Source organism: Mizuhopecten yessoensis, unplaced genomic scaffold (assembly GCF_002113885.1).
Source record: "Mizuhopecten yessoensis strain PY_sf001 unplaced genomic scaffold, ASM211388v2 scaffold10897, whole genome shotgun sequence".
In the NCBI taxonomy this organism is placed as follows: domain Eukaryota; kingdom Metazoa; phylum Mollusca; class Bivalvia; order Pectinida; family Pectinidae; genus Mizuhopecten; species Mizuhopecten yessoensis.
Window position 1 is genome coordinate 86,460 of NW_018408776.1, and position 24,156 is coordinate 110,615.

The window sequence follows — 24,156 nt, forward strand, 5'->3', positions numbered from 1 at the left end:
AATAATGAATAATAACAGTAATACAAAAAATACCTTTAATATGCTTTAACAAATTTATGCATATTATAGGTATTTTTTGTATTACCGTTATTCATTATTTGACGGAACTTCAGGCTCCCGTGGTTACAGCTGGTAGGCCTTTAGAATGTCGACATTCTGTAAAATTATGCCAAGTCATAACCAGTCTTAATATTTGACCCCTATATGTAAGCATGAGTTACAATATATTTGTTTCCCCAAAGTCTAGTAAATACAAGTCAATATTTAAACATAAGTGTCAGAACAGGTTGTGAACAAAAACCATTGTTAATAAATTGATTTGAACATTCCTTCAGACCGTGACCAGTATGGAATCATATTAAATAAACATGTGTAGGTCAAGACAATGGTAACTGGTCATGCAATTTTACATCAGCTACTAGTAGAATTGTACATGTCTCCAGATCACTACTTCTTTTCCAACTAATTATGGTGCATGTCAACATATTATTATGAAGTCGCATACCCAGTGCATGGACAGTTAAAAGATATGAAACTTAAGCATGCATTAGCTGGTAATGCGTTATGCTAAGCCTGAAAACTCTTGACCCCTGTTAGTTTTTTCTGCATCCATCATACAGTACTGATGGACTATTTGTTTGAATGAATTATTATGAAAATTGAGAAGAAACCTTTTATGACAAAGGTTTCATGGGTACAGCTAGTCCGAATTATTCTGACATTTTATGGACTTTTTTCATATCGGTCTCAACGATTAAAATCAGAACCCCCGGCCCTCTATAATATGCGGGAAATATGCGACCCGTGCCTGGAGCGCACTTCAATTACAAGTAGTTTTTTTTATGTTAAACAAACTATTTTAAGTTCTAGGAAACAGCCAACTGCAAGTATTTTATATGTACCAATGGAATTGATTTATATTTTGTACAAGTATTTTATATGTATTAATGAACATAAATGTAATTGTGATATGTGACACTTAAATAAACAAATTGAACTTAAACTTCCAACTGATATTTTAGAAACAAATCGTCATTTTCACACACATGTCGCACATGGATCGAAAGATCTATTCTCTATGCACTAGGTGGTATCAATAACATGTTTCAAAGATCATTACGAAAAGTCTTTTCCAACGTTTTCTATACCAACCCATGTTTTTAATGGAAATTAGGCCATGAGCAATGTCACATGACTTGACGAGATCTCACGTTACCAAGGTATTTCCCAACGTCATGACGTAGGCCAGCAAGATTTTAGTCACGTGGCATTAGAAGGCGGGGCTATCAAAAAACTAGAGTAAAACAGAGTACGTTTGAAAAAATATGTTTTTAGTGATTGTATTGGTTGTTTGAGGCATGTTATGTATGTTCATCTTCTGCATAAAGAATAGATCTTTCGATCCATGTCCGACATGTGTGTGAAAGTGACGATTTGTTTCTAAAATATCAGTTGGAAGTGCGCTACGGGCGCGGGTCGCATATTTCCCGCATATTATAGAGTTCTGACATTAATCTACGACAGACCGATATGAAAAAAGTTGATAAAACGTCAGAATAATTTGGACTAGGGTACATACAGCATTAAAGTCCACCCAAGTTCTAGTTCAAAATCTTTATTACTTTAAGTCGGTTAACCCAAAGGTTAAAACTTGTAACTGTACCAGGCACCCAGAAATAGTTTATCAGGATAATATTTAACTATAGGCTATAGCAAATAATAAAAAAAATCATTGACATAACAATGCACTACAGCACAAGACCTAATCTTTTGTAATCGTCAATATTGACGCAGGAAGGAACAAAGATGAAGATCACATTGAGTGCACATGCAATAAATATAAGGTCTTCCATGTTACAGTGTCTTGGTGTAGTACTCTTTCATACATTGCAATCAGAAAATCAATGTCATTCAAAATTAAGATGCAAGTAAAGGATTTTATTAGTCTTGCCCAAGGCATTTCATCAATAGAGGTGTCACAATTCACCGCGATGAACTTTTACTGCAATTATTTATGTTCGATTCGATTCACAATAAATTGTCCGGATTTTCGATGCGCCACAATCTGAATATTAGTGTATGCCGCTTCAGCCGAAATGTCTGTGAGACGTTCAATTTCATTGGCTGATCTCTAAACCCTCAACCAATTGGCTGCGAGGATGCAATTTTCACTAAGCATTCATAACAAAATGGCAGACCGCTGTAAGAAAATGAAAGTTTGTTATGCTCCGGCAACCTTCAAATGAAAAAGTGTGGAAACACTGCGGGGTTTCTGTGTATCGACGGCTTACATATCTCGTATGTTTATATCTTTTAAATAAAGGTGTATCAAATCGAAATGATATAATCGTGGAACAAATATCGAGATACGTATCGAATCGTGGGTAAAGCGATTGTGAAAAGCTCTATGCATCACATGTCTAGTGTCATGAAAGGTAAATATTTTTAAATCTGTAAGTCCCGAGGGAAATCGCAAACACATCACATCAAAACATTCATTGAAAGCTGACCACAGAAATTGTCAGTTTGTTAAAATGTTTGAAGCAATGCTGAATCTGGTATGAAAAATGTTTTGGAAAAAAATATTTTGTTTATAAATAAATATTGGTTTTATTAGATCCTTGACATTAGCTTTCAATGCTTAAATGTTTACAAGTTAGGAATGATTAAGACATTTAGGGCAAAGTTCCATTGTCTTCATATAGCACAAATGATTCATGTTTCGTTTGGAGCGGGTCAATCTCTACATGCTGTGAATTTAATTGCTATGGATTTCCTTCAAAGCCTTCACTGAGATTACAGCATTTGCCATTAATTTTGTTTCCTACTTGTTTGCCTTGACATGTGCAGGAATACAATGGTGAAACTTCACAATTATCTTCTCAATTATCATAAAACACAGATAGTTTTCTCATTTGCCTTCAGTTGTTTTGTGGTGATCATGATGTAAAAGTAAACATATGTAGTAAAAACTTGCACACTGTCTTCAATAATTTTGTTAACTGTGGTGATCTGTGATGATTTTGCAGTTAAACATTATGAAAAAAAATCCTCAATCTGAGTTACACATATTTTACTGAATCATTATTGTCTTGGTTGTCATTGACCCGAAGTGAAATATTTTATGAAGAATTGCATCTAGTATATATCACTATCATTCCCTGCCCCAAAGTTGATTGCTAGCTAGTCTTAAATCAATAGCTCAGTTCTGAAAGTTACGGCTCAAGTTGGCTGTTACAAGAACAGAACATTTATTTCTGCTACAAAGCCTACGTTCCTATGAAAAAGTGCCTGCTTTGATTTTGGATTGTATTTCCATTTCCAAAGTTCCGGGTCACTTCTGATGATTAGAAAATTGATTTCCAAATAACAGTCACAGCTCAAGATGGCATATATATGTAATTAGCTACAACACTGGTCTAGCCTCACTGAATTGTTACTCAGGAAACTTGTTCAACTTCATGCTATATTGTGTAGTCCTGTTATGGTTTCCTGTTCAGAAATGATTAATCAATGCTGTAGTCTTGCAGGGAAAAGATCCAATGCATGGTTACACTAATACACATTACATCTCTAGCACACACACAGGTATACACACATAGGGAGATATAAGCCAGGTGGCATAGGACTTGTAGTTATACTAATACACAATAAATCTCCAGCACACACACAGGTATACACACATAGGGAGACATAAGCCAGGTGGCATAGGACTTGTAGTTATACTAATACACGATACATCTCCAGCACACACACAGGTATACACACACACAGGGATACACACATAGGGAGATATAAGCCAGGTGGCATAGGACTGGTAGTTATACTAATACACAATACATCTCCAGCAAACAAAGGTATACACACATAGGAAGATATAAGCCAGGTGGCATAGGGCTTGTATTTAAACTAATACACAATACATCTACAGCACACACACAGGTATACACACATAGGGAGACATAAGCCAGGTGGCATAGGACTTGTAGTTATACTAATACACAATACATCTCCAGCAAACACAGGTATACACACATAGGAAGATATAAGCCAGGTGGCATAGGACTTGTAGTTAAACTAATACACAATACATCTACAGCACACACACAGGTATACACACATAGGGAGATATAAGCCAGGTGGCATAGGACTAGTAGTTACACGAATACACAATACATCTCCAGCATAACACTGTTATACACACATTGGGAGATATGAGCCAGGTGGCATAGGACTAGTAGTTACACGAATACACAATACATCTCCAGCACACACACAGGTTTACACACATAGGCAGATATGAGCCAGGTGGCATAGGACTAGTAGTTAGCGCCTGATAAGGCACTTCCTGCAAATTCCTCAATATTGTATTGATTAATATATGCTAATTGTATTGACTGTATAAAATTGTATATCTATGTACTGTAAAGCACTTAAGAGTGGCTCATATATGTTAGCTAGATAGGGTGCTATATCAAATGTTGTATATTTATTTATTTATACGATCATACAGTGCCTTATATATAGGCTTATTTTATGTTTACCACAATGAATTTCAAACTATATTGATGTGGATATAGAGGCAGCAATGCCTGCGCCCACTAATATCCCATTCAATTTACAGTGTTTGGCAGAGGTACATTGTATATATGGGATTCTTAAATTCAGAGGGCCAGATAAAATAATTGTCTAGATCTATTCCCTTCATGTTTGGTTCTATAATTACTTAAATTAGGCAGTGATTATTTTTTTATGCGATTTTGCAGGTTTAAAGCAAAAAAAAAAAGGTTTTTTTTTATTTGTCCATATTTCCAAAATCTATGTGGCAGAAATGCCATGCTTATGAATTACCCAAAATCAATACTGACCTTCGGCACGCTGAGCGACATGGGTGGCAAGAATAATCGCTGTTAGTTTGGACAATATAGCAGCCAATGATATCGTACAGATCACCTAGTTTCATGTTTGATTATATTCAATTAGGTAATTGTAAACAAAAGAAGGTAATGTGTGTATGAAGTTACACTGGCCAGACAAGCCTGTGAAAAATCTTCAAATAAAAAGCGATCAATCTGTCGAACAGTACACTTCTAATGTTTTCTGCAAAGATCACCTACATGTAATAAGTAGCTGTATTATGTATACTAGCATGAAAGACCATTTCTGATGGACTTCTTCTTTCAAAGTAATTGAGGCATTTGGAACCTTTTAAGATTAAATAAATTTCTAACAGTATTACAGTATTATGTACATATGCATACATGTTACATTGTCAATATTGCCCATATGATTAGTGTATAATTACAGGATCTCTCTTCATTAGTAAATGGTCTGAACTTTGCCAGTATTTCCAATGGTAAATGAATGTGTGTATACAATGTAAATTAAGGATAATTTCTAAAAAAAAATGTAACATCGATTCTTGATGAAATACTATTTATGTATTAATTTGTGTTCCTTTCAGATTCCCTTGACAGTAGTGTCAGTAGTGCTTCTGGTTGTATATCATCGGGATCGGGAGGCATGATGTCATCAAACTTGTCCATGAATTCCATGTCGGTGAATTCTCCGCCGGACATCAAACCAGACCTGTCCCAGTTGAACATGGCATCCCCACCTGGCTCCTACTTTAGCTATAGTGCAGGCATGCAGTCCATACCGTCATCATCACAGCCCTCCCCACCTTTGATGCACTCTCCAGGAATGCACTCGCCTTCATCATCCGTTACCTCCCCTTCCATGATGTCAATGGGATCCCCTGGGTCCGTATCGTCACCTCCCAACCCACACATGCCACACACAACGCTCAGCAGCAAACACATCTGTGCAATATGTGGAGATCGGGCATCAGGAAAACACTACGGTGTCTATAGGTGAGTTTGTAAAAAGTACAGGGCCTTTCAATGAAACAAAGATTTTTTCTTTCGTAAAGATATATTTGTTAAAATAATTGCAAGCCCCTTTTAGGAAGAATGTTATAGTCCCTAATTATGACACAGTACAAATCATATACTGTTCATGTGTTTTGCAAACTTACTGACTGACTTTTGGAATTTTGTTGATCTTTTTAACTATCTTTATTTTGGTCTATTAAAATCATTATTACACAGCTGATATGCATGGTGCACAGTTGGTTTTATATAAAATATGTAATATACTACTGCATACATGTCTTTATTTATATCGCCAAATACTGTTACTCATAAAATACTGCAGTATATTACCACCTAGAACATTTTTTGTGGTCCAATATATGTCATTCAGTCAGACAGTCAATCAGTCTGTTAAACACATTTTATTAAGGTTTATGATAAAGCTTGGTATGCACGCATGATCGTTTTGACCCACACTTACAGTTTTAGTTGGATAGGAAAACGAAAATGGTAAGCAGGCAGCCATCTTCGATTTTGTATGCATGTAAGTTTTGTTATTGCAAGTGGAATAACTGTTTATACATGGGCATATTGGTCCCTAGCTTTCTATACTCCAATTTCAGATAAATTGGAAAATAAAGCATAGAAAACTGCCCTTGAAGAACTTGTTGCAATTTTGTTTGCATGATGTACCAAGGCTTTTCAGGAGCCTTTAACTTTGCTTGTTAAATAAGAGAACAGAGATTGTATCGGGGGGAAAAGAAAAGGCCTGCATACCAGTAATATTTCATGAACTTTCACTGATGGATACCAAGATTCTAGTGTGACCTCTTCCAGTTTGGTTCTTTCTCAAATAAAATAGGTAGCTATGGTTATTTAAATGGAAGCATGCATGATGCATATATATATATAAACTTAAATGAATCTAGTATAACATAAAACATTTGCCCACATGAAACTTAGGTCCACTGTAAATAATGCTGATTTCATTTCTTGTCGCAGTTGTGAGGGATGTAAAGGTTTCTTCAAAAGAACGGTGCGGAAGGACCTTACCTATGCCTGCAGAGATGATCGAAATTGTGTAATAGATAAACGTCAAAGAAACAGATGCCAGTACTGCCGATATATGAAGTGTCTAGCAATGGGCATGAAAAGAGAAGGTATTTTAAGTGTTTGATATTGTACTACTTGCTGCTTTGTTTTGTCATTGGTCCTGGTGTTAAATTTTCTTGCTTATTATCTTAATTTATTTATTGCACAAATAATTTTTACATTAATGTTTATAACTTAAAATATCAATTTCTAACAGATTTAGTATATTATGCCTTTATTAGGTTCTTGTATCTATTTATGACCTTAATTATATCCGATAAACCCTGCAGGCCAGTCACATCATTTAATAATGAAAAACTTTTTTTACTTGCTCTGCACCACAAACCTAGTCACATTCAGACGTTACTAAGATGTACCAATAAAATGAATAAATACGGGGTAGGTGCTTTTTACCAATGAAGACTCCTCACACAATCAATATGATTTAAACACAAATAAACAAATCTTTAACTTATCGAAGGCAACTTCTTCCTACATAGGAGTAGAAAAAATAAATTGATGTTCCCATTCATTTATTGAAGAAATATGCAAGTTTTAGATAACATGATATATCATCAAATTTGCTGGTCTATTGATATTTTTTTTGATGTTTCTAAAATGATCTATACATTTAAATGTTTTTGGGGGGTATCTGTCAGGAAGGCGAGTCTGCCTTCAACTTTTTTTCACCACTTTTAAAGATGAAAGAAGCCAGAGTATGTGGAAATGGCATCATATTTCAAGTATGCAATTAAGTGGTTATGTAAAGAGGATTTCAAGTTGGCTACTGGGAGGCATGGTTGGGACAACACGTATACAGAAATACTGGTATGCTACTCATATGAAAATAATGTATTAATCTCAAGTCTGCTGCGAGATTGCTTCCTTTGTTCGAGGCAATCTACTTGCTTATGTAATTCCATTAGTAATTATGATATAAGTGCCTCCTGATTTGATTACTGAACAGCAAAATCAATGAATACTTGGACAATTAGCACTTATTAAATGTTATATCATGTAAATTGACCGTAAATCTCAATACTGTAGGCCACATATAGTACATCAGCTTTTAATTTTTCCATGTTCAGATTAGTCACTTTAAATGCATGGGATTAAACATGCTGACTCTGTCCACCTGTGAAACATGTACATTGATTGTCAAATGTTACTTAGTGTTTACACAGGAAAAAGAAAATAGCACCTATAGCCATGACCATAAGTTGAAAAAAGGGAAGAACTAGCTATTTTATCTCCAAGGGGTATTTATTCAGCTATGTGCAATTTTGATAGCTAGATGTATACTTAATAAAACAAATATTAAAATGTGTCAAACAAGTTTAATACAATGTATGAATATTGCTTGGTTCGTGTTTATTTTCGATGATATCTTTGTGTACATATTTCTCCAAGAAAGATAGTTAGCATAACTTAAGAAACCAGTAGTTGGCTTTTATTGCCAATATTGGATGGTGAAATGAAACTTCGTTTGTAAGAAAATGAAAGTTGATGACTGCATCAATAGTTGAGTATATTTTCCATATTTGGATCATGTAGAAGATAAATGAGGAAATGTTCAGGAAGATGGCCCCCTACTTTTTAGCTAGTGCTGATCGTGGGCCTCTGAGTGATTGAATTAGTCTACCATATTAATGCATCATCTCAGTAGATACAACTTGTTCACACATAAGATTCCACCACCATCTGGCAACAAAGGAACCAGAATTGATTTATCACAATATCCGCTTAGTTTCTATACATGGAGAAATCATATGACGTACACAGCAACATTGAGACATATTGATTTACTCAGTTTGTGGAGGGGGTTGTCTGAATTTTCTTGTAAGACTGCTAACCTTGTTAGCAGGAATCGAAGGACGAATGTTACAGAAGGTGGCTTACTTTTGCATGAGTCATTCTATACATCACACTGTGACTTGCAACACTATGTTACACAAACATATATATATAAGCATATACCTGTGGTTTTTCAAAATAAAAGGTAGCTGTAAGTTTTGCCCTATGCAAATATAATTCATTCCTTAAAACTTCAACAAAAACAATTTCAGATTGCATGATTTCTATTTTAATAATTTGCAAAAGGTACATGTACTCTGTGCTTATACTTATAGATTAATGTAGGCTTTTATTCACTTACTAGGCTGTAGGATGGATACTATCTTTTATGTTTGGGGGGGGGGGGACAACAATTTTACTTTAAACAACTTACCACAGCCTATTACTTAGTCTTTCTGTTGTGTTGTACTGATCACGAGTTTGTCTGCTTTGTTATATTCTTCTGGTACCTTTCCTACAGTGATATGTAACATTATTCAATTTAAAATATGTATAATATATACTCAATAACATATATATATATATATGTATTAGGCCACTGCAAGTTATTTTCTTGTTCTTTGCAGGGATCATTTTGGTTGCAATATCAGTTTTTCACCAAAAAATCTTAATTGGGTATCTGCAATTTAAAAATAAAAACCTGTTAACAAATTTTTGGCAACAGTTCTGTTTCACTGGGCCATCATGCCAGTGAGTATAACATTTTATAGATTGTTTCACATTATGTATCTATAAACTAATTACGAAACAAGTTGCAGTTAACAAAATAAGGGGAGGAGGCCACCAACACTATATTGATAAATGGGCTTTGCTGGACTTAAAGGACAGGTTCAAATATTTGGCCCTATGAGTCTCCCGAGGACTATTAATATTGACTACAGTACTCCGGGGGTTTTGTTTTCGTTTTTATTTGCCTGTTTCACATACAATATCATAGACAAAATACCTCAAATATCCCCTTGTGATTGCAACCCAATTCAGGGGATCCCTGTCTTTGTTGAAATTATTTGTATAATTGTTTTCAAAGTTTAAAAGAACAAGAAACTAACTTATAGTGTCTAACCATTATTTCAATCCGTGGGTCAAGGCAACTAAATCTTTTCCTGAAATAGAGTGGTGTCATAAGCAAATTGGAAAATGAATGGAAAAAGTCCTTGCTAAACAGATTTTAAATTTTAGTTACAATATATTGATCAACGAAAGATTTCATGGAAAAAACCCTGACAACACCATTCTAAGTATAGGCACTTTCTACATTTATACAGTTTGGTTTTCTTTTGCTTTGTCCCGAAGAAATCTAGAATAATTCCTGATTAAAGACACCTCACTTGTATTCAGGTATTTCAATAAGTTTGAATTTCAATTCATAGTGCTAAATTTGACAGGATCTCTGAAGTACTTGTATTTCTTTTCAACAGCAATAAATTCATCCCCTTCCTCTGGCAGTAGTAGTATTAGTGGCCTTGACCCAGATGAAGGTATCTATAAATAACGCTTTGTAATGTTGCCATGTATACACAACAGATTCACAATGTAATGTTAATTATGAGTGTGCATATTCATACATGTTAATATATGTTATATTGTTTTAAAAAGTGCATTGCTAGTTGCCAATCTGTATAATGTATACCACAGAATATCTTCTCCAAAATAAGGTTTTACATCAAAAATCGTCCTGTGTTTTGTATTTAATATTGTAAATTCAATGTTTCAACCCCATAAGGGCCCTTACCCCTATCCTGCCATATCCCTTCAGCATCATTTAATTACCTTATTACTACAAAAGTGTGTCTATTGTGGCTGTTATATTTTGGAGGTTTCCGCATTCTAATTATCTTAACTTGCTGAGCACCAATGGTATTTTTGAAATAGAATTATGTGAAAATTCTTTGACATATAATGTAATTCTTACATTGGTTTGTATTTTTCAATACTGCTTTCAGCTAGAGCTGTTTACTAACATTGAAATTTATTTATAGTTATAGCCATATATTTTACTGATGTGTTTTTAAAACTAAATGTACATATACAATGAATTTAATATGTTTTGGTCAACTTTCAATGTCGGCTCAATTTCAGCACACATGCTCTTTTTAAAGGCAGATGTATGCATGCTCTACTAGTACGTTATAGAATTGTATCGGTGTTAATATAGTCACTATTCAGGTACAATGTACATGTTTTCTATTTGCACATAGAGCTTGCTTGTATGTCAGAACTATAACTATAGCAATTAGTTCTGATCAGTTTACATTTGTGTTCTACATATATAGATTTCCAAAAATTCTTCTTGGCAAAAAGAAACCCAATGTCTGATATAAGAGCTGGTAGATTTGGTCGAGGTCTGTTGTGGATCAGTGAAAGTTGATGTCACTTTAACCCAGTGAAATGCTTTCTTACCTTGTAATTAACAGAAACATAAGATTTTTTTACTTGGATAAAGTTGGTGTTGATTGTCAGTTTCCCATGATCTTTCCTTGATTTCAAGTATCTTCTATCATATTAAGTTGCATATTTGATTAACACTATGCTTAAATGTCTAAACCTCTGTATACCACCAGAATGCAAGTCTCATCTTATAACGCAAATCTGGCTTGTATCTACATGTCATTACATGTACAAGATAGGTTAACACGAACAAGTTTCAGAAGTTGTCCTACTTTGATAAAAATAGAAAAAACACACCTGATTATCCATTAAATCTTCGTCTGATAATGTAAGGAGGAGATGACAGATTAATCCTACATTGTATGTATTTATTCTTATTATGAATTGATGTCAGATAATCGAAAAGCAATGGTAGAAGTTGATATGGTATGGTTTTCAAAGAGTTCATTGATTTGTAAATTCATCAGTTAAATATGATAGTATGATAACACATAAAGGATAGTATTTGAAACAAATCTTGAAAAAGTATAACTGAGGTTTAAGCTGTATAGGGTATGGGTGACTCTTGGTATTCTGTGGTATCAAGGGTGGATCAGAACAAGTCAACTTAGTGATTACAGCTTGCCTTGCAGCTGTCCAAGAGGAGAGACAACGTGTGAAGGAGAAGGGTGAAGGCGAGGTGGAGAGTACCAGTAGTGCTAACTCGGACATGCCTGTTGAAAAGGTTCTAGATGCAGAGCTGTCTGTCGATCCGAAACTAGACACCTACATAGACACGCAGGTAAGATACATCAAAACCGTGAGACACAGATGAGTCACCAACATAAATACACTAAGGTCAGAACAGATTCCAGCGTGACGCACTGGTTAAATACACACAATTTTATATAGCTAATTCATAGACACGTAGGTAAGTCACCAACAAAAGTGCCAAGATGTAGGCAATAGTAAGACTATTTCATAGATTTATATTACTAAAATGTAAAAACATCTTGGGTCTATGGTAGACATAGATTCAATCAACAAACACACAGCAAGGTTCATGGAAGGCAATTACTTTCAAAGAGAGGGTTATTGTAGTTTTGAGTGTCTTAAAGTTTGCAATCTGTTGTCACTGAACAATTGCTCTGACATTTCCATGGTATTCCTGATACTTGACACTATAGGCTTCATTAGGAAGTAGGTTTGTGTGGTAGACATGAATTGTTAATGTAGAACTGTTAGTTTAGGTTGCAGTAAGCACAGTGTGATACAACACGTTATGGTCATTGCATAGCCCTGTAATGGTCAGGTAAATGTTTTATGCACTAGACTTCTCACTTGGAAACTTTTAGAACTTCAAAACAGATGTATTTACCAAAGACGCTGTGTCTTGTAGGGAGAAGAAATTGTCTTTATGCAGCAAACATGCATTTGTGGTTGGTTAACCAGGATCAATAACACATTTACCGAGGCCTGTTAATTATTGATGGACAAAATTTTAAGCCCTGATCATGAGATGAAGAAAAATCACTCTGGAAAATAATGTCCAATAATAGAAACCTTGGTTGTAGGTTTGACAGCATTAAGAGCTCCAGGGGAGTTAAAATACTGTGTTTACTTGGTAGGCACAGACAGTGGTTACCAATTCAACAGGCCTCTTGTGTACACGGATCAGACAATTGGTTTACTTTCATTTCTTTTAGATCATTACTTTTTTAAGGCAGTATAAAATAAATTAACTGTTTTTACTAGTCTGTATTTAGCTTCCTCATAAGAACAATTAATGTTGGATAACTTTAGAGCATTTACTGCCTCTTGAAGATCATCTTGCTCTTGTCTTTTGATCCATTTTCATTTTTCAGCAAAATAAAAACAAAAAATCTAAATTAAACATCTTGGATATCACAAATTCTGCCATTTGGTGTGAATGTTTGATGCCAATGATATTATGTGACAAGAGTGTATACCACTAACAAACTTCTAAGCAGTACATTGGTGCTATCTCAATATGTGAGTATCCTGGATGTCTCCAACAACTTAACTGGCCATTTCCTAGGTATGCATACAAGTATCATGTTCATGATAATATATGTACACTGAAGATGTCTTCCATAGATAGCTAACAAGTTTTAAGTACTATGTGTACACTTATGGATGTACTTCTCATCTGAGACCAGAAACAAATGGTACAGCCTGTGTCACAGTTACATCACATGCAAGGATGCACCGGTCAGGATACTTACACTTTGTACAGGAGCATGATGTTTCGGAATGTTAATTTGAAGTTTTTGTAATGAAGTGTTTGTTATAATTTGTACAAATCAATTTAGTAAAACTGCCAGTAAAATTAGCAAGTTTTCCATCTTACCTTTCAAAGCACTAGGACCATGTGGCAGCGTTGTGGTACAGATTATAACCCTTGAGATAAATAGAAGCTATCAAACCTTTGTGATGTAGACAGAGAAATCTCAACTTGAGGATAAGATTTTTGAAGCCTCAAGAATTGGCTACATCACAAGGAATGATTGATTTTTCTTCCACACTTTTCTTATGTAGTAAAAACTGGAGTTATATTGTGAACCCATTATCCCATGCCATCATCAATGACATGTGACATGGTAGTGGGTGCCTGCTGTCAAGACAGATTTATCTATGCCTACGCAAAAACAGGAATGCGTCGCTGTCAAATGTGGGTGAAACAGAAAGTCAGAGTCTGCTTTCACTAATTATAGCCTGATCTTTTTTGCCACAAGTCTGGAATGCTCTAGTTAAATGTGATATAAAGCTTGCCAGATGTAAATAAAATTTATAAGTACCAACCCTAATATTTCAGAGTCTGATTGGTCAAAATGTGAAACTTGGCTTTAAAATGGAGTATTTTTACTGTATATGAAATTGTTCAGACTCAGTACTAGGTATGCTTATATAAATATTATTTTTATGTGCTTAAGTTCAAAAATTGAAATAGGTTTTTGGATATAATACAAGGGCTTTACTTTGTGGAATATGTTTGGTGTTGCAGAAAGACCCTGTGACAAACATCTGCCAGGCTGCTGACAAACAGTTATTTACACTGGTGGCATGGGCTCGGAGAATACCACACTTCACAGAACTACCCCTGGAAGATCAGGTCATCCTTTTGCGTGCTGGTATGTCCTAAGAGGGAAACTCACCATAAAGTGTGCTGTTGAATTGGAATAGGCATGAAATGGTGTTTTTTTCAAATGTAGAACAAGTATCAAAAGTAGGTTTAAATGGACCTGTACACATTACTGCAGGCCAGTCATGGCCATTCAAAAGCCCTCCAAGAAGTTTGTAACACCACCAGGGCTTTCTCTTGTTCTTTATTTAATAACTATAGTACTTTCAATCTATCTGCTAGAGCAGTAATACCCCAGGTAGTCATTTTCGGTAAAGAGGACAAGTTCATTGATGATCTGCATTCATCAAGTAACACTGTCTTGTTTACTTAACTTACTAAAAGAAAATTCCGGTAGCTTAAACGAAGTTGGTGTTTGCTAAAAGAAAATTCCGGTGGCTTAAACGAAGTTGGTGTTTGCTAAAAGAAAATTCCGGTAGCTAAAACGAAGTTGATGTTTGCTTATCATTAGTTGCAACTATTAGCAAAAGGGATAAGGGTCTTCTGTAGTGTTATCAAAAAGCTTATATTTATAAGTCCATCATAATCAGTCTCAATTAAAATAAGAACTTGTCTAAATAAGGCGATTGATTTTAACTGTGTTCATTTTATATCTGCTACCGTCTTTCAGGCTGGAATGAATTGCTGATTGCTGCATTCTCCCATCGCTCCATTGTGGTAAAGGATGGTATACTGCTGGCCACAGGACTCCATGTTCACAGAAGCAGTGCACACCAGGCTGGTGTTGGTACCATCTTTGATAGAGTCCTCACAGAACTTGTTGCAAAGATGAGAGAGATGAAAATGGACAAGACCGAGTTAGGCTGTCTAAGGGCCATTGTACTGTTTAATCCAGGTTTGCAACTATTCATAATTTGACATTTCAACAAGTCTGCGACTTCAGAAGTTATGTAGCTGGCATCTTCAACATATATAACACTGTTGATAGCTTCTTCCAGTAAAGGAAGTCTTGGTCTTAGTGCAGGGATATATGCAGTACAATTTTCATTTGCCTAAATATCTTTTTAAGCCGCTCTTGGCGAAAGCCGAGCGGCTTATTAATTCTGTCCAGAGAACGAAATGACGGACCCACTTCCGTTTGGGGTGCGTGCGCATAATTCAGTATTGCATGCTTCCGCTATATAGTTTTGTTATCGTAAATAGAAAGTAGAATCTCTGACACTCACCTGTGGGTTACATAAAGTCTTCTGATACTCTTCTCCAAATAATAATCCATACTTTAAATAATTGCTGAAAACAAAATGTTTATCTCTGGTGCATTCTACGAGTGTTGTGGTGGTGAAATTTGTGCACTAGGTTTGAGCGTTTTAGCAACTCTGATTGCGGTCTGGGGAGTGTTACGCGTGTGAAACACCTATGATTCGAGAAAGCACATGTGAAGACTGTCAAGCATTAACGCTGTCTGTAGAAGGAAGAAGTAAATATATAAACTTATAAACCGTATGAGNTTGTAACACAGCATGCTATTTCTGGTGTATTTATTTATGAAAGTGTAACAATTTAAGAACATGACACAACTGCCGCTGCTGTTTGACAAGAATTCGCGCCGTGTCAAAATAGTATCCAATTGGGTGTAAGGGAAATAACTCTTACGTTGGTAAAGTCGCATTGGGAAATATAATTCAAATATATTCCAAGAACATTTGTGAGATTTTGTATATTCAATGACGGTAAATATAGTCGCTACAAATATTAATAATTTTCACTAATATGAATAAAAAATAAATAAAAATAAAAGGAGTACAATGTCTCTTTTCTCCATGAATGTTTTCCCACTATTGTTAATTATCCTTCATTTCACAAGCAAAAAATGCACCTATTCAATATTATCCATTCACCGATTGCCATTCTGCACGTAAACGCTCATGTCACATCATTGGAGGATGCTAATTAATGAAAATTACAACAATGCGTTGCACTTAAAGAGGGTGAAAAAAGAGGAGACTGAGGGAGAAATGTTTTTAAGGCATCATTAAAGAGGTGATTGATTTTGAAAATCCTAAACGCAACATCATCAGATGACCTGATTTTCAATTAGCAGAATACAGAACACATATCTGAGGTATTATAGTAGATATTGATGCTCAACGTGTTACTGAATCAATTAAATTTAAAGTGGTGAGCAGCTGTAATGTCACACTGACATAATTCTAGTTTAATTATTAGGGTTTTCCATAAATACAGTGGACCCCGCTTATTAAAAATATCATAATAACCGATATATCATAATAACCGATCAAGCTGTTTCGATCGTTTTTATGTTGTCTGAACTGAAAGTGAGATGCCCTATAATAATCATACTTAGATTGATGTGGAAACATGGAAAAATATAAATACAAAAAGATAAATTAATAATTGAAATAATTTGTTCAATGTTATTTGTATTAGTGTGTTGGGAATATTCGAGAAGTTTTTTGTTTTGCCGTCGTAATGATCAGTAGGTAAATTCTACTTTCACTTTCAAAATCCTGAGAACATATTCTTTATACTACATCCTACACTTGTAGCTAACGATATCTTAATGTTACAATCAATAGGATGAAAGAAGTGATATAACTAGTCATGATTTACCTATTTTGCAACGAGAAGTTGTGTAACATTTTGTCCCGTAAGCGCAAAACAAATTTGCCAAGCTGTGTCAATTACGATCACATGACAATCACATGCCTCACAAGTCGTGCGATGAAATCATCTTGCAAAGAAACAATAACAAATAAAAACACAAAATATTCCCTTTTAAACAATAATCAAATATTGTATTTAACGAATATGGTGTAAATAGTAAATAAAGCAGCTGTTTAAGCTGTGTACGACAATAATGTAAACTTTGGATCGATTCCTGGCACCATGCTGTCGGGGCGACAACGGAGACATGGGAAATCAACTTCTAATGCAATAAAAAAAACTGTTGCTTAAAGGATTAAAACACACACGTCTTCCTTCTGAAGTAATATTTTCATTGAAATCGGTATGATTTTCTCACATGACTTGTCAAGGTAACCGTGAATATTTGTGAAAGGCATGCTCGTTTTCTTATCGAAATTTTTTGTTCGGTAGGCCTAATCATTTTAATTTGATACACAGTCCTACAGTGTATTTTAGATAGCAATAAACTGAAAACCACATATTTTGTTACGACTAAAATGTATGACAGCAAGCGATGGTCAATCGACTTTGGTGAAGCGAGGTGTAAAAATTTTACCTTGAGTGGACAGGTGATGACCTCAGGCGATGTACAGTTAGCCGGACCTATTGCGTAATTGTCCAGGTGTTTCACAAGGACAACTTATCAGAGTTTTTACCTTATAAAATCCATTCACGGCAGAAAAAAATATAATAAGCAGGGTCCTACCTTTGACCATATCATAATAATTGATTTTTTTTTTGCTTAGTAAAAGAAGGAAAAAAATCGGTACATGAGGAAAATATGGTAACAAACGATATATCATAATAAGTGGGTTCCACTGTACTTTGTTTATATCTGCTCTATGCATATGCTAGTTTTGGTAAAGGAGTAATAAATACAACTGGAGAAAGCAAGGGGAATAATACATTTCTTTCATCGTTCCAGATGCTAAAGGCTTGTCTGCTATACAAGAAGTTGAGGCACTTAGAGAGAAAGTGTATGCGTCATTGGAGGAATATTCAAAAACACGTTACCCAGATGAACCTGGGAGGTTTGCAAAGCTGTTACTTAGACTGCCTGCGCTGAGGAGTATCGGACTTAAGTGCCTAGAACACTTGTTCTTCTTCAAATTAATTGGTGATACACCAATAGACACTTTCCTGATGGAAATGCTGGAAAGTCCGAGCCTAGGCACGTGACGCCTGGATGGAACAAGGGTGGGGTGGACAGACGACCAGGTCGTCACACCAAATAATTGATGGAGATTCTGCCATTAGATGGAACCTGGCCTGGAAGGTGGCAGTGTCTCATGTGTTCGGGGTATACACCCATTGTTTGCTATATGGCATCGCTCTACATCAGTTACATTAGAACATTAACATCATATATTATGTATATACATATTATGAAAAATCCATTTTTATGTTTGTGTCATTTATAGTAGCACATCACTGTGGCCGTCATGTTTAATATGAAACATCAGAAAACACCTGATGTTATAAATTGTACACGGAATAACTGTTTTTCCAGATATCCTCTTTTTAATAATTTCTTCCACGTTGTTTTAGATTTATTAAGAAAACAATTGATATATTGGTAGGATTACGTTTGGATATGTTCTTTGTGGTAATGATGTGAAGGATCTAACAATGTGCTATTTCATTGTCTGATGTGGATTTCATGTGATACAATATAAAATCTTCATCGTATGAGGTTACAGCTTTCTATTCACTAAATATTTACTTCCTTATGTTATTGTTGAAAGTCCAGATAAAATGGCAGTTATTTAGAAAGTTTGAAATGGAACGAAAAATGTTTGAGTCATTATTTTAATATTTCTGTCGAGAAGTAGTACACATGAAAAGTGTGATATAATCAAGGTATGTTCAACAAAGGATGATTTGGGTATGACAGTGTTTTTTATGAAACATGATCATCAACATTACTGCTGTTTTTATTATTGAATGATTTGTTATAGTAATTCCATATTGTTTGATAGTATATGTACCAGTATGAAATTATGATTCCAGAGACATTCAGGCAATGGTAACTGGATACTAATACATCTTAATTTAGAAACCATTTCTTTTTTAGAGAAATTTGATACGATAATCATGATCAAGAATCCCTATGAAACCTTAATAAAATAGTGATGCAATAGAATTCATTTACTTAAATCAAGACTTAATTATTTTTTTAAAATGTTCTTTCCATGTAGATTTGATGTTACTTCATTCCTACAGTCCCAAGAACATAAAAATGGCAATAAATCTTTAGCAATTAACCTGGCAGCGTTTTCTCCACCAAGTTTGTTTTTGATTCACCTTTTTAGTACTTTATAAATAGAAAATAGAGTTGTATGGTATGTCTGATGAAACAAATTGTAGCTTCAGCTTATACTCCCAACACTAAAAGTCCTATCAGAATATTGTGGAGTTTATGTGACATCAAATTTTATTATTTTATCATCATTACTGAAATGTATGTGTTAGTGTTGTATTATAGTGATGGGGATATGTTAAATGCTTTTTATTGTGAAATTCAAGAAATGCCAGTGTTTGAGTGATGTAACTCAGCCAGTTCGTAATGAGCTGATATAGTATATTACGAGAAGTAACCAAATCTGAAGTATTGATAAATCTTCTATCATTGGATCAATCAATTGATATTCCTTTGTTGCAAGAAACCTATGTGTAGACATTTCCCGTTAAATAAAACTAGTTCAGTTACTTGACCTATTGAAAAAAAGGATGACAAATGAATATCAGGAGCAGTAACTGGGTACCTGAGTTAACAGTACAGGGTTCTCAGTTAGGTTTGTCTTGTCTGGTGCCAGACAAAATTAAAATCGTAAGGTTTTTTTCAGGAGTAGCAAATGAAATATTTTACTTTTAACTTTTGAAATTCAAAAGAAAAATCCTGTAGCTTGATATTGTTGAAGAGACTGCTAAATCCACATAACAGCTTGTCTTTCAACCTAATCATGGATTTTCAAAATGCAGGGTTGAAAAGGTCAGTTTCTAAGTTAGACAAGCTGTTACCTTGGTTGTGTTAATGGACAAGAGAAGACAAATGTAGACCATTGTATTTAAACATTCTCATAGACGTGTCAGATGTTTATCAATTTGTTAGTCAGAGTTTCTGGACAAGTAAAGATTTATTGAAATCCGTTGGGTCTTGTTTGGCCAAACATCAAGGCAGCTAAGCACCACGTGACAAAATCTTTTCATAGAACATAGACTGTTATGTCTGGAAATTCAATAATCCATAAAAGGCTAGTGTCTCTGACCAAGGTAAACTGGTATCTGAATTTAATGATAGGGTATCGGCTTCATGTAGATAAATAATGATTTTTATTTGATTTTGTTAAATACAGAACATTGAAAGTGCTAACTTTAATATAGTAAGTATATATGGAAATATTAAATATTTATCTCTATTGCAATGAAGTGTTTATGTATACATTAAAAACTTGTTAATTATCATTTTGTTAGTTAAATACTTAAACAGTATTTAGTTTTGTTTTCTTAGTTCTGGCATTTAAAATCTTTAAATGCCATTTAATGTTATTTTCCCCAATCTTCAATGATTATTCAAATGTATCTTAAAACCTACTTTCCCCAATGCAGATTCGTATCTTGCTGTAAAAGACCAAGGTATTCATGCAAGTTTATTGGCCTGAAACTTAAGACTAGATAAGTTAAGGGGAAGAAATATTTCCTATGCAGCCATCCATCAGTCGGATACACTGCATGTATTTACTACCGGATTATCTATAAGTGACTGAACTTGAGGGGAGGTAAGCGAACTTGCAAAGCAAAGTGCTAGGTGGCTGGCTGTACTTGAACATATATCTCTGGGACACAATATTGTCAGTACTTTTCCTTAAAACCTGTACCCACTTTAAATGAATAAAACCTTTGCATATATGACCGTTTGACATGTTGTTTCAACCAATTTACTTAATGACTTCTGATGTTATAATCTTGCATACGAAATGCACAGCTTCCTATTAAATTGATAACATTTTATTTGATGTCGTGCTTTTTTTACATCAAAAAGAAAATACAAGTCTTCGGAAGTATTGTTAGCCTCAGGACAACAGTTAGTTTTCTGCAGTAAAGTGAACCTCAGTATGACTATATCTGTAGAAAGTATTTTACCGATATCAATCACTAACTAAAGTTAATTCTTCAGTACTATTTCACCTGTCGCCTGATGCATTTAGCACTTTGAATCCATAATCATTATACTAGAAATCATTGTGTCCTTGTCTTGAAAGTGGCAAGTATAATTTGGTTTCGGGGAAATTTGTATTGATGAATGCCCCAGGCGTTCATTCTTCAGCATTTATTTGTTACTTTAAGAATAGGGCATACTTGTGTAAGGGAGGGGCAGTGGTGTGAATACCACTTCAAATTGAAGAGTGCGTGGCTATCTTATCATAAGTGCTAGACGTTTTCTGTGATGTATCATTAGTGTATTATGTTTTGTTTGTATAAATAAAAGTGCTGTTTTCCTTGTGTATTGCTGAATGTCATGTAAATACTGTAGCTGTACATAGGTAGACATGGTCAGAACATAACACAAGGAAAGATTTGACCAATCTTGCTGAAATGCGTCCCCATTTGTTTTACTGTGAACTGCAGGGTAACACCACTTGTACATCTTGTTATTGTAGGGATGTTCCAAGTGCCAATTGTTCTTTACAAACTGGCTTTCACCCTGTTGTTGATCATATATATATTGATTTAAATAATGTAAACTGCAGTTCGACTGTTGACTAAGGAGTGATACAAAATATAGATAATTTGAAGGAAGTACACATTTAAAGCAAAAAGTGCAGATGAAATGTTGAACATTTGAACACAAGAATTGATATTGCACATTTTTAGACTTGGGTGGGGGGGAATGTGCCACGTGAACGTCTTAGGAACAATTACAGTAACTATTTGGTATGATTGATTGATTGGGGTAGGATTCTTGTCAAAGTCGTAGTGGAGGACTGGTTTTCCTCACATTTGATATTCTTATCTGCATTTAAATAATTTGTCTACTCTGTATTACATGGCAAGATTTTTTGTGGAATTATATATCAAAGAAAACGAATTTTGTATAATTTTCATGTTAAATATTTTTATGTAACTGGGTTTCCTTTTTTAATATTTTTCAATATTTAATAGATTCTTAAATGTTTTTTGACTTTATCACAGCTATTTTTTTTAACTGACTTGTAATAGTATTGACACGGCTGCCCTGTGATGGGGCAGGCAGTCAAGCCGTGTGTTTTATTTCCTGCTACAAACAAGGTGTCTGTAAATGTGGCCCATGTGTTGGTGATCTATAAGTAAGGACATGTCTGGTAATGATAGCAACTGCAGCTTGTTAAAACTAGCTGCATATGGTATATGCCTTTCACAATGAAATCATTAATAAAAGATAAGTATGGAAAGACATTTCAGATTTTGAGTTTTACTTTCTCCGATTGGGCTGATTTGTCCTGAACTCAACCTAATCCTGTCCACAAATGCTCTTATATAGCATGTGTCAGATATTTTATTGCTTTAATTAAATGATAGACCGTAGACGTATTTGAGATAAAATTCAGCACTGTTTTATCAGCCATGTCACAAAACAAGAGGATGTTTCAGAGAGAACACTATAAAGCAAGAGGATGTTTCAGAGAGAACATTATAAAGCAAGAGGATGTTTCAGAGAGAACATTATAAAGCAAGACGATGTTTCGGAGAGAACACTATAAAACAAGACGATGTTTCAGAAAGAACACTATAAAGCATGACGATTTTTCAGAGAGAACACTATAAAGCATGACGATGTTTCGGAAAGAACACTATAAAGCATGACGCTGTTTCAGAGAGAACATTATAAGGCAAGACGATGTTTCGGAAAGAACACTATAAAGCATCACTATGTTTCAGAGAGAAAACTAAAGCAAGAGGCTGTTTTAGCGAGAACACTATAAAGCATGACGATGTTTCGGAAAGAACACTATAAAGCATGACGATGTTTCAGAAAGAACACTATAAAGCATGACGATGTTTCGGAAAGAACACTATAAAGCATGACGATGTTTCATAGAGAACACTAAAGCAAGAGGCTGTTGCAGAGAGAACACTAAAGCAAGAGGCTGGTTCAGAGAGAACACTAACGCAAGAGGCTGTTTTAGCGAGAACACTATAAAGCAATACGATGTTTCAGAGAGAAAACTAAAGCAAGAGGCTGTTTCAGAGAGAACATTGTAAAGCGAGACGATGTTTCAGAAAGAACACTATAAAGCATGACGATGTTTCAGAAAGAACACTATAAAGCGAGACGATGTTTCAGAGAGAACACTAAAGCAAGACGATGTTTTAGAGAGAACACTATAAAGCAAGAGGATGTTTCAGAGAGAACACTATAAATCAAGAGGGTGTTTCAGAGAGAACACTAAGATAAGATAAAGATAAATTTTATTTAGAGTCGATGGGTATATAACAAAATAACATAAGCTCTGAAGAGCTTTTGACCTACATATACACATACAGATACATGGTACATAAAATGCAATACATAAGACATCAATTACTAATATCACACACATATTGTTCATATATTACTTTGATAATTGGTATAATGTTTCAACACACAAAGTCCATATACCATGTATCAATAAATTGAATTAAATTAAATTAAATTAAAACAAGGCTTTGAAATTAAAAGTTTTCAATGGAGACACTGTAGGCTGGATAAAGAGAAGATGAGGTTAGAGTAAGGTGAGATATTTATTATTTGCAGGCTGCACATTTACATTTGGTTCCATTCCAGGAGGATATTAAAGATTTAAAATGGCCGTAATTTGTTGTGGTCCTAAAGTTTTCAGGAAGATTATTCCAAAGACAGGCTGCTGCATATTTGAAGGATTTTATACCGTATGTAGTAGTCTTAACATGTGGGATGTCCAAAATGTTTGTATATCTGAAGCTGTAATTTTGAGACTTGGGTGTGACAATGTTGTGGAGACATGGCGGTGTGGTTTTGTGTATGATTTTTTAGGTTTCTATAGCCATTTGCCTCATTCTTCTAATTTTCAAAGTAGGTATCTTTGCCCGGGCCAAAAGTTCATCGTAGTTGCTTGAGAAGTCATCATAAATAAATCTGAGTGCCCTATACTGAATTTTCTC

General features: G+C 34.7%; 1 protein-coding gene across 8 annotated transcripts in view; it reads left to right on the forward strand.

Annotated features, from left to right (window-relative positions):
* Nucleotides 1-22,431, forward strand: part of LOC110463383 (retinoic acid receptor RXR-like) — an 86,741-nt gene extending 64,310 nt beyond the window's left edge. For 2 of the 8 annotated variants that reach the window (XM_021517920.1, XM_021517922.1), the window contains exons 2-8: nt 5,465-5,873; nt 6,876-7,033; nt 10,238-10,297; nt 11,828-11,988; nt 14,212-14,338; nt 14,960-15,184; nt 17,921-22,431. In XM_021517920.1, the coding sequence (XP_021373595.1) occupies nt 5,465-5,873; nt 6,876-7,033; nt 10,238-10,297; nt 11,828-11,988; nt 14,212-14,338; nt 14,960-15,184; nt 17,921-18,174 (1,394 nt within the window). In that variant the 3' untranslated portion in view covers nt 18,175-22,431. The remainder of the gene's footprint in view (nt 1-5,464; nt 5,874-6,875; nt 7,034-10,237; nt 10,298-11,827; nt 11,989-14,211; nt 14,339-14,959; nt 15,185-17,920) is intronic. The other 6 variants (XM_021517921.1, XM_021517924.1, XM_021517923.1 and 3 more) reach the window with 3 other exon arrangements.
* The last annotated feature ends 1,725 nt before the right edge of the window (nt 22,432-24,156 follow it).